This window comes from Eutrigla gurnardus (assembly GCF_963514095.1).
Source record: "Eutrigla gurnardus genome assembly, chromosome: 23".
Classification (NCBI taxonomy): Eukaryota; Metazoa; Chordata; class Actinopteri; order Perciformes; family Triglidae; genus Eutrigla; species Eutrigla gurnardus.
Window position 1 is genome coordinate 12,798,602 of NC_139934.1, and position 11,982 is coordinate 12,810,583.

Genomic DNA, 11,982 nt, shown 5'->3' on the forward strand with positions numbered 1-11,982 from the left:
GGTCTACGAAACTGCCTGATCAAATTATTTTTTTAAAAAGGAATAATGTCACGCTGCAAAAAAATGTAAACACTCACATTAAAAAAAACTAATACATCACTATTCCATCTCAAACTGTATCAATGTGAAACCTACATCTTCATTTATATGACTATCACTATTAACATTTAGTTCGTCTTTCTGTAAAGACCCCTATTTTTGTGAGTGGTTGCTTTAAAAGAAATGTCCCGCCCATAAAGTGTACATCCCGCAGCTGATTGGGTAATAGTTCTCCAGTCAGTTATGAGTTCAATGACGGCCAGTCTCCTATCCTTTCACTCACGGTGACTGAAATTAGCAAGAATACCGTACAAAACAAATTTGGTAATGATAAACTCCCTAAATTATCATTTTTATTTCACAACTGTGAATATGTGAAATGTGTGAGATGTTTTTTAACTTGAAGAATACATAGTACTTCCGGTGTAAGCATGTCTGTCTGACTAGAAATCTGTAGACATTTAGCACAGCTTCAACCGTTCTGCTAACCTCACAGCATCTGTTCTGTTCACGCAGACATGGCTTTTACAGCGGATCACATCCGGGATAAACTTATGAAGGAGTTCGAGGCAGTACATGTGGTAGGTTTGTGGTTATTATTGGTCTTACATGTTCTCCTAGCTAAACGTGCATGTGTGTGTTTGCTGTGAGCGGAAGCACACGTCAAACTCAATGTAAACATTTCACAGTCGTTATCACTAGTACATTAGTATCTGAACAAAGTACAAACAGGACAGACATATATTTTTATTGATGAATATTTATACAAGTACTGTTTCATTCAGTGCCGGCCGGGTGGTATTTAATGTGAATGACACGCAGTTGTACATCAGTTACCATAATAAATAAAGCACCACTAAATTGAATATTTTTTGAGTGGAGTTTGGTTGAGCTGTGTTATTTGTGGTGGTAGGCAGCTAATTAAACATTTTCCTTGTCTTTGTTCCTCAACTATCTTACTTCCTCTTTTTAACAAGCTAATGTTAAGGCATGTAAATCTGACTAGAACCAGGCATCTATAGTATAAACAATAAGCCGAGATGGATCACATCATCATAGTGTATTGAGTTGTCTGCTTTAACTTGTACATTGTCTCCTCTAGGATGTGGAGGACACATCATCCAACAGATGTGCTGCCAGCTTCAAAGTCCTGGTGGTGTCGTCCCAGTTTGAAGGCAAGCCGCTGTTACAGAGACACAGGTAACACACGTCGTAGGAACTGTCACATGATGCATGATGCCAGTTTATTCTCAGATCTGTGGTCTCGGTTTAGTTCAAAGCAATACAGTAGAGGCAGGCCATGCAGACAGTATTAATACCTGGATTAAAAATGTTTATTTGCAAAACAGCATGAATCCTGCTGACGTTATTGGAAATGACACTGTAATGCGTCATCGTAGACCATATATTTTATTATACTTTATGAGTCTAACTAGTCTACGGGTTATGAAACTGCAGCCTTTAATTGAGCTTAACCAAACTGTTAAATCACATGTAAACATACATATCATGATGATCCAGTACAGCACTTGGCACAGTAAATACAGTATTGCATAAAGCATTAATTAACTAACACACTGTGTGAGTTGAAACACCCGTTGCCAGGTCAGCAGTTAACTGGCTTACTTACTCAAACACATGCATCACATGTTTCCAAATTAGATTTAACATCATTACCACAGTAGATTCAATAGTTTGGGAACATCTTTTCACATAGTATCTCATAGTGGTTGTAAAATGTTGGTCTATGTTGTGTTTTTTGTGCTGTCTGTGGTTCAAAACTAAACTATTATCATATAAACCTTTTGATCATTGCTGCAAATTAGATTCACTTTTCCAATTTACTAATTAAATCTAATTTTAACAGTAGTTTGAAAAGTTAAAATTGTCGACTACCTTAAAGACTCTTAAAGGGACAGTTCACCCCCAAATCTAAGATATTTAGTATACTTTCCTCTTCCCTGTAGTGCTATTTCACGTAGAAACTATGGTTGGAAGAAAACATAAAACTGCTCAACAAGATCTGAGGATTATCTTGAGTAACCAGGTTATGATTTCTGGATAGAGACACTACTGGACTTAACTAAGATGAGAACAGCGCTGCTCCTAGATGAACGTTTGCTCCAAACCTCTGTTGTGTTTGAACAGGATGGTGAATACGTGTCTGGCCAAGGAGCTGGAAGAGATCCACGCTGTTGAACAGAAGACCCTCACACCAGAACAGTGGGAGAAACAGAAATCACAATGACACACAAACATTCCATCACACTCACATCAGTTTAACATTTCTGCTATAGAACAAGCTTTCACCTCTATTATGTAGGAAGAATATTAGATCAGCATTATTGATCAAATGCAGTGGAATGTTCCGGTGGAAATAAAACACTTGGATGCTGTGTTTCGTCTTTCCTTTAATTTGAAGATCTGATTTAATGTATTTGCCACAGAATTATTCAATGTCAAAATGGATTTCAGAGCAACTTTATAAGAGTAAAAGCCAGAATACGACATATGTTCATGTCTTGTTTAGCGACTTGTTAGCAACCCCTTTTTTTAAGAGGCGTAAAATTTAAGGAGGGATATTTACTGGAACAAAATGCTGAAATCTCTTTAAGACGAGGTAAGCAGAAGTACAAACATGCTCTGTTGGGCTAGAAAAGGTAGAAAGTTTACTTGATACAAGTACCTCAAAATTGTACTCGAGTAAAGTACACAAGGAAAGGTACTTAGTTACATACCACCTATTAAGTAGCATTAACTGTAAAAGAAGAGACCAGAAGGTGATTCCTTATGTGGCTTTTGGTGTTGATGTTCAGTCGCCCCATCTGCCCACCAACATGAAACATTTCTGATAGCAGGCCTTAAGTCCAATTTAAGACCGACATGTTTATATGAGATGCATTTAAAAGCCTCTGGCAACAGATGAACAGGTCTGTAATCAAGTGAACAGCATGCAAAGAATGGGCATTGAATATAAATAAGATGAATATATTTACAATACAAATCATCACAGTAGAGCACGATGCATTTATTACCTAGACAACGTGTGTGTGTATATTGTGTGTGTGTGTGTGTGTGTGTGTGTGTGTTGAGGTCCAGCGAAGCCTCACACAAAGCCCAGAGGTCTGCATGAGGTGTTATTAAGACCAGGCAGACCCCCTGGTGGTGTTCAGGGTCCCACATTACAGCTGTGTGCTTTGATCAGTCAATCTGGTGCTTTTTTTAGGTCCAACACACATTAGATGTGTGTATGTGTGTGTGTGTGTGTGTGATTGTAAATGTGTGTTTCTGTTTTCTGGGGATCAATAATATAATTGGCAGAATTGTTGAATAACTGATATTATTTAGTGGAGGTCAAACCTATAAAACTAAATCAACATATGTAATCAACCCTTAATGATCCAACCAATAATTCTTAAAAATGTAAATCAAGCATTTTTATTTTTTATATTTTTAATTTATGAAATCAAATCATAACCGAGATGATATTTTTGGCCATATTTAGTTACCGTTAGGGTAAGAGAATTCCCTGGATGTCGTGTGTGTGGGCATGTTTTAGGACTCTTATTTGACATACAAATGGGAAACGTTTTGGTTAAGATTCGGTTCAATAATTCCTTCTTATGTTTTCATGTTCCATCTACATTTTACTGATCAACATGTATTTCAACTATAACCTTCAGTGAATTTTGCTATTAACAGGTAATAAAACTTGTTTCACTAGCTTCGAGTGTTGTCGTGCATAAAGAAGTACCTTCTTGTGTACGACACGTTCAGGTCTCAACACATCATTTACATCTCCAGATTTATAGCATGGCCGAATGCTGACGTGATTTCATCCCTCGGTGACCAGGAGACAGAAACGGAGAGAGAGAGAGCATCAAGTGTGTGAAGATTACTTCCACCACTTACCCTCCCGAGGCCCACTAATGGAAGAGCCCACATGGGGGAGAGTGTGTGTCTGACATGAGTTTATTCACCAGGCTGGTCTCTTCTCAGGGTTGGAGAATATGACATTGACCTTGTAATTTATACCACAGGAGTTTCTCCTCGAGACCTGTGAGTAACTAAATTACAAAAAGGAGAAACAAAACAGAATCATGGAAAATAATTATAACCTTGTTCTGTTTTGTGAACCTGCTTTACACAACTTTAGACACGTCTACATTCAGATAAATAGAAAAAGAAATGACATAACCTCAAATACATTTCTTCAGCTCTTGCGTGTACTATCTGCATGAGTCTATGTCATAAACCGGCTCTACAGCGTCAGACTGAAAGCAGTCATTCTTAAATCCACAGGAGCAGAAATGGATCCCCTGCTGTATTCGGAGTTAGAGGGCAATAAATCAATAAAACAAGCCTTGTGTGGTCGGCGGTGTTAAATTCGGCGCTTGATTTCTCTGCAGGAGCCGACTATTCCAGTCACCCACACACGGCCTTCTTCTCAAACGTAGTGAAGTGAAAGGCAGCAAGTGTGAATACATCAATTAGGTTCCATTAGTCCAACCACCAGCTGATCTCTGTTAAAACACCTCCTGGCAGGGATTCTCTCGTGCTGGATCTTTGTTCACGACCTCAGTCCAGCGGACAAATGGAAGAAATAATTTGAATTACAATGAAAATCAGTTTACGTCTCTCTGCGGGTCGCAAAGCAGCTCCGTCAGAAATAATGTCCTGTTTGCAATGTTGAATTTTTAAGTGGATGAGGCTGATCTGGGAATGCCAGTAGTTTAGTTTTCTAGTAGTTTTCTTGGTGTTTGCTCAGGAATTTATGTTATGACAAGCTTTTTCCAGAGCTCAAACTGTATCAACACATTTGAGTTGAGACAGTTTAGTCAAACTGCAGTTTCAGAGGTCAGGAATGGACATTCAACTTCATCTTTTTCAGTTTCAACAACAATTATGAAACAGAATGTCAACATGTAACGCTTCAGTTCAAGTTCACTTATTTTTCAAATTCAGTACAAAAGAAAAATCTCCAACACTCCTACTGCTCTGGCAGCGAGTTAACCAACAATCCATCCAAATCCTGTTGAAGTGATGAAGGTGAAGATCAAGTCTGAGGGTCTAGATCGCCATCTTGAATCCCACCACCGAGGAAGAGCGTCTCTCTTCAGTCACTTATTCAGGAGCAAGCAGGCCACAAACATAATAAATTACTGTCCATACACAGGAAATAACATTTTACAGCGAGTTTAAATCATACTTTTACTGTTATGTACACAGCAACCCTTCCTCTGGGTCGTATAACTCCTCTTTTAACATGAAATACAACTCAACTTCTTCAAATAGCAAGACACACATCCATATTTGGCTTTGGTTAATTAACCGGAGACTATTAGCTGCTAAACAGTTTAATTTGACCTTTCTCCACACATTTATTTATGGTAGCTTATGCTATTAGCTTAGGCTATTAGCGCTTTGATAGCGACCATTCACGAATTCAAGTGCAAACATTACAACGAAGCATCAATAAAACTCACCAAAACCGTTGTGGCTTATTCAAACATGGTCCTCGTGAAACTCAAAGTAATTGAGTATTATTTCCAAGGCTTTAAGCCAACTCTTTTTGTAACTGTTTACTAATTCCGCTGCTTGTCCCTCTGCTTGGCTCGGCTCGGCTCGGCTTGGCGTAAACACGAGAACAACGAGTCTCTTAAAGGGGAAGCATCACCACGTTTCTTAAAGGCGTATTTTTAATCCTTGCCATTAAATGATTGCCAAATCTGCATTAACAGGCTCTAAATGAAATTTATGCATTTTAATACAATATAAACATATTTATGCTCTTAAACAAAATATATTAATATTGTATCATATTTTAATGTGGGTTACACGCAGTTATACTGTAGTGACAGGAACGCAACCCAAAGATAAACCATCATTTAAAGCCTCTACAAGGAACTAATTTTGTGTCGATTTTGGCGGTCCCTGTGGACAGAAATGGTAGTGCACGCCAGATTCCCTTTAGAAAACTTAATTTTATATAATTTTACAGCAGCAGGGTCTGATAACCTGACCTGCTCAGTCCTGGTTCTGGTTCTCCAATGCTCCCCTTCCCTCCAGTGGACTCAGCATAGGACTGGTCCTCCAGCAGCATGGTGGAGCAAGGAGACTCCTCAGACCGTTACAAGTTTTCACTAGAATCGGACCTAGTGGCACCGATGACAAACATTAGGAGCAACTACATAATAATAGTTAATCTTCTCATTGATAGTCTCCTTTACTTTTGTAGGTTATATAAACGTAATCCGTTTATAACCAATTAAAAGTTCCTCACAGTAACTAAAATAAGAGCACCAACACATATGATTATTGTTGGATTTTACAGGTAATTAATAACAAGTTATTATATTTTAATAAAACGTATTATTTAGTATGTTGATGAACCAAACCCATCAGTCTTATCTATTCACGGAGGAAAAAATAACATGAATTACTTTTCTGAGTTTTATTGTTTGACAGTCACAACAGTCAAGATAAAGTGCTACATTTCAACCATAAGCAGAAAAGCACAGCGTCCTTTCTCCCACACACACACACGCACACACACACACACACACACACACACACACACACACACACACACACACACACACACACACACGCCATGTAAACCTCAGATGGCCAGTTCTCATAAGTAAGGAAACTGATAAAAAGTTATAAACTGAAGGCTTCAATATAAAAAGTGTCTCTTTGCCTCTCGTTGCCAGTGTTTGTTGAGGTCATTAAAGCTTCTTGCTACTGATGTCCAACATGGCGTGCAGCTCCCCGGGCTCGTATCCCAGCAGGCCTTGCAGGTTGCAGACGAAGCGGTAGACGTAGCGTTTGCCGGCCGTCTTGCGGATGATGTTCTTGTCGTAGTAGTATCGTAGACCGCGACTGAGCTTCTCGTAGTTCATCTTGGGTTTGTTCTTCCTCTGACCCCACAGCAGCGCCACCTGGAGACAGAGCGACATCTCAACTCCAGTCGCCGGGGACGATTTGAATGAAATACAGGGTCTGTGTACGTTTTGATTTTGAGTTTGTTTATTGGATTAAATCCAAAATGGCAGAAACGGATGACTTGTGGCCAAATCTTACACATTGCACCTTTAAAGAAATTCTCCTGAGGTGTGTTCAGCTTGATCAAACCTACAGGCATTATGTACCTCATCAGGGTCCGTCAGCTTGAACTCCCACCCGTCTCCTGTCCAGCTTATACAGGACTGACAGCTGCGATCTGTGAGAAGCTCCAGCAGAAACTGCCACAGCTGAATGGGACCACTTCCTGTGTGAAAAACATGGTGGGGAGAATCGATTTAAAGGCACTATTTTATATCCATGAATCCATCCGAGACACATAAAGATTCTCACCGGTGTAACCTGCGAGGACGGCTGCTGGTATCACGGCTCTGCCCAGATCAGTTTTGTTGCCCACATATTCTCTGAAGCTCCGGTGTGGGAGAGGGAGCGTGAAGATGTCATCAGACATGGTCTCCTCCGTCACCGGCTCTATATCCTGGAGCGGAGCGGTCCACGAGAGCGAGCCCACGATGTCAGAGTCGTCGCTGTGAGCAATGTCCACTTCTGAGTCAGTCTCTGCAGGCAGTAGAGACACAGGGGAAGCAGATCAGACTCTCTGGTGTTTCGTGGCCATATTGGATTACAAACCACTGTGGTTTGTAATGTTTTAGAAGTTAATAGTTCCATGACTGGTAATGGAATCACTACAAACTGGGAGGAATATCTCAAAACAATCTGCATAGTTAAATAGAAGGTAATAGAGTTTTTGATTCAGACCCTTTAAACAACATTTTTAGAATCAAACAAGCTGCATTCAATCACCAAAGAAACACTGTATCAAATTGCTGTCATGTAATTTTCACTATAGAAGCTTTTAATGTATGTTGCAGTGTGTTTGTCACCTGCGTTGCCTCCTGTTTCGTGCAGCAGAGCCTCAGCAGCCATGTTCCTGCTGGGATCCTCTGTTTTGATCAGATAGTAGTCTTGATGCTGAGCCGTCACGGGGTGCAGCGTGTGGAGCTCCGTCCTCTCACTGGGATTATACTCCACATGGTAACTGTGTTTGTCTGGATGCTCCTGGATGTAGTCTGACCAGAGGAAATGTGTATCAATCACAATAATATTACAACAACGTAGTGATAGGGTGATAAGATTAGGTGTGAGCCAAAGTTTGAAGAAGATGTAATGAATTATTTCTACCTTTGTTGATTTGAAGCTGGCAGTAAGACGGGGTTGTGCAGTCGTATTCATTCTCTGGACAATCAAATGTAAATAGAAGATTATTGTGTTATTATATTGTGTTATTTTTTAAGGATCATTGAAGAGGAATATAATAAAGAACATATTATATCTGTATGCACATGTGTACTTAGATACATTACTTTCTACGTCTACTGGATGTACAATAAAGAAAGTGTGTATAAATATAAATAATGATTCAAAATGTTTAAAACTTAGATATTAAACATCAACAACATAAAAAAAATGTAAATCAAATTTAAAAAAAAAAGGTCAAATCTCCTGAAATCACCTGAATCATGACTCCATCTGTTTGAATGTACACAGTGGACTCTTCTGACTACCTTTAAATGGTATACATTTTTAAGAAAACTATGATCAAAGTGGTGTTGATTGAAAATGAGTCCACCTCTCCTCATGGTCTCCAGATGCTCCCACAGGATCTCCCCGGCGGTGCAGTCGGACATCAGGCCCAGAAAGGCCTCTTTTTCCAGACCCCACAGCTCGCTGCCCTGCAGGCCCCTCAGGTCTGAGCCCAGGCAGTGGAGACCAAACTCAGCCTGGCACCAGTCCAACCAGTAGTTCACCTCCCACTCAGACCACAAGGTGGGATCTAAACACACAACCATGAATGAATGGACAGCTCTGGATGCACCACACACAGCTCCTCACCTCAATACTGTAATAACTGTACCCTGTGGGAAGTGATGGTTGATTCTCTCCTGAGCAAATCCAGCGAAACTGGCCTTCACCGCCTGGCTGAGGACCTCCTTACTGGTCGGGGTGAGAGGAGGGACCTCCAGGGGGTCCAGCTCTGGGACAACGATACAACATAAGGATTCTCACGAGACATTTCATCTTCACACCATAACTCATCCTTTCCTTAACAAAAGGTATTTGTTTAATAATCCCATGTTGTATTTATATGTCAGCTATTGCATAACATGTCAACATATGGCTGTTAATGACGACTTGAGCACTTGAGTTATTATTTGTGGTATAAAGTCACTCCCATTGTATTTTCACAGTAAAACTCTGTTAAACTGGTGAATCCAAACTCACCCTTTAACACCAAAGTCACAGACCAGCTGTGTTCTGCAAGGTAAAATCACTGTTTTTGTCAAATGAGTCTGGTGGGTTAATTTCCCCTTATAATAAAGCTGTGAAAATATTTTAAATATAATTTACACTGATATTGATGGTTTCAGTTTCATACGTCCACAGCTGTACATTGTGTGGCTCCGGTTTCTCCATCTACTGTATATAATACAATGACTACGGAGAAAAAAACACCCAAACTCCCTTTAAGGTTTGTGTGTTAAAATTATTATAAAGTCATCCATAAATGATACGAATCAGCATCAAAGCACAAGGCAATCAGATGCATTTTCTTTATGAGCTGCTTCTCTAATTTATCATATGTATTTATTATTAAGTATTTATTTAGGAATACTTCTTCACTCTCCAGAACAACGATGATAAAGGCCATGAGATGCAGCAGAAAGCCCTGGAGACTTCAAACCTATTATATATTTTCGATTATAATGCTAACTGCACCAGATGATCCATAGGATAAGCTATTGTCAGCAACTATAACTACATTATAGTATATCATAAACCATGCAATGTTTACCTACACTATACTGCAAATACATACTTAATAGGGTGGTTCAAATAAGTTGTTGTCATAATAATAAGTTCAATATTTATCAGACAATGCTGTTGACTGACAAAAATCACAGTCTTACCGTAAGTAGTGCAGTCCATCCCGGTGTAGTTGGGCATCAGGTGGAGGAAACTGAGAGCACAAAGGAGTGAACGGGGCTTTAATATGATAGATGGGAGGGGAGGAGAGGGCCGTGATGGACAACTGTCAATCAACGTGGATGTGGGCGGGACAGGAGGGACAGGTCTGAGGCCCAGACTGGAATCATATAATCAGTCATGTACATTCAGGTCGGTACATAAAAGACTATGATAGGACCGTTTACAGGAAGTGGACGTGATGTCACCCACTGGTGTGTGGACTGCAGTTTTGAAGCCTCAAGTTCAGCACGGCCATCTTGGATGCGATCTTGAAGGAAGTGGCCATCGTTGGACTGTGGAGGAGCGACAGGTGAATTTTGTTTTTGAAACCAGAGGAGTCACCCCCTGCTGGCCAGTAGAGAGGATGCAAGTTTAAGGCACTCCAGCTTTGGCTTCACCTTTCAGAACCGCAGGTTGCCGCCTGGATAGGACACTGGAAAACGTTAAGTTTAAAACAACTATTGACTCAAAGTCCACATACTACTTCCTCTAGAGCTTTCAGCCGCACCTCATGACCTACATTAGCGGGTTTGTTTGCCACAATGTCACTATGACTGACCTGTTTCCACGACAACGGAGCTAATGGCATCCAGCCTTAAAGCCAAAAAGATCGAGACTTAAAGGCAGGGAGGTTTGGCGGCAGTAGCTTCAGTCTGTTGGGACTTGGTTTGGGAACCATTGGGTTCGCAGTTCAAGTCCCTGCACTGACAGAGTACACTTTGAGCAAGGCACCAAACCCCCAAAACGAACTCCTTGAGGAGCTTGTTTGTTTTACACAACCCAAAATACAGTCTAAGACGCTGCTTCCTTACTTCATCGTCATTACATTGTAAAAATAAACAATATGCCTTTGACCTGAGGTACTAACTGTATGTTTTCCTTTTGAACAACTATACAGGACCAATATCACCCTCTGCTGGCGGTCAGAAGAAAGTGTCTCAGTGCCTTTAACTGTACAGTAAATTTTGTTCTGGGCTCTCAGGTCTCTGCTCCTGGATTTCCTCTGCCAGCCAACGTGATATTTACCTGAGCAGTACCTTTGAAACCTCTACAGCATTACATCACAAACTGACTGCGACCACTTGTTGGAGTATGAAACTTGGTAGGTTTCCATCTCTGTATTTTAAACAAAAAAATAGTGGATGAGTTGTGACTAGGATCAAAACATCTGCTTTATTATTATCATCATCATTCTATCATGTCCACTGCTGCTATTATAAATGGCGGTAATCATTTTCAACTATTATTGCCCTCATTAAATCATCCAAGAGGGTCCTAGGCTAGAGGATGTTGTATGTTGTAGAAGCCCTCGGAGCAAATTTGTGATTTTGGGCTACAAAATAAATTGATTTTAATCTAAAAAAATGTATTTATTTATCTTTATCTCAGATCCTTTTTTATCTTTAGACCATGAAAGTTTTAAAATCTCTGGTCTCATCTGAAGTGTTACATAAACAATGTTTTTATGCATCGCAGACGCACAAAAGTAGACTGAAACGTCTCCGTTATAACAGGTCTATGGAGCTGATATCCACAGACTCCTGTCTGTTAAACACTACAGGACACACACACACACACACAGATCTTCCAAAGATTTATTCAGTCACTTAGGCTGTAGGCAGAGAAGGTGATTTTCTAACACAGGTCACTTTTAGGAAGACAGTACAGCAGAATAAGACACACACATGCTGAGGAGATGCGATACATCTGCACCATCACGGACAAGAATAACAACACACACACACACACACAAATGGACATTTAAGCAAACACCATGTAAAATTGACCAGGCAGTTGGACAGTCTTAATACCAAACATTAAATGAACGGCGAATCGGAGGCTTCCTTCCAAAACCATCCAGTCACAGTGCTGCGATGAGGTCGTGACCCT

The 11,982-nt window shown here is 40.2% G+C and overlaps 2 protein-coding genes across 2 annotated transcripts; one reads left to right on the forward strand and one right to left on the reverse strand.

The window, feature by feature from the left end:
* Positions 1-271: 271 nt before the first annotated feature.
* LOC311009223 (bolA-like protein 2) lies at positions 272-2,433 on the forward strand. Its single transcript, XM_084003243.1, has 4 exons — positions 272-363; positions 556-620; positions 1,142-1,239; positions 2,188-2,433. The coding sequence occupies exons 2-4, from the start codon at positions 558-560 to the stop codon at positions 2,285-2,287; spliced, it is 261 nt and encodes an 86-aa protein (XP_083859369.1). The 5' UTR covers positions 272-363; positions 556-557; the 3' UTR covers positions 2,288-2,433.
* Positions 2,434-6,770: 4,337 nt separating this feature from the next.
* Positions 6,771-10,125, reverse strand: LOC311009127 (protein C-ets-1-like; the record flags this gene model as incomplete). The annotated part of the gene is made up of 8 exons (XM_084003100.1): positions 10,035-10,125; positions 8,981-9,100; positions 8,696-8,899; positions 8,248-8,301; positions 7,950-8,135; positions 7,399-7,623; positions 7,194-7,312; positions 6,771-6,983 (listed from the first exon to the last, which is right to left on the reverse strand). Exons 1-8 carry the CDS (start codon positions 10,069-10,071, stop codon positions 6,771-6,773), a joined length of 1,158 nt encoding a protein of 385 aa, XP_083859226.1. The 5' UTR covers positions 10,072-10,125.
* Between the last annotated feature and the right edge of the window lie 1,857 nt (positions 10,126-11,982).

Bases quoted from the DNA above. Each gene is read 5' to 3' on its own strand.
- LOC311009223 (XM_084003243.1), top strand. From the start codon at position 558: ATGGCTTTTACAGCGGATCACATCCGGGATAAACTTATGAAGGAGTTC. The intron at 621-1,141 runs GTAGGTTTGTGG...TGTCTCCTCTAG, and splicing joins AGTTCGAGGCAGTACATGTG to GATGTGGAGGACACATCATC. The intron at 1,240-2,187 runs GTAACACACGTC...GTGTTTGAACAG, and splicing joins CCGCTGTTACAGAGACACAG to GATGGTGAATACGTGTCTGG.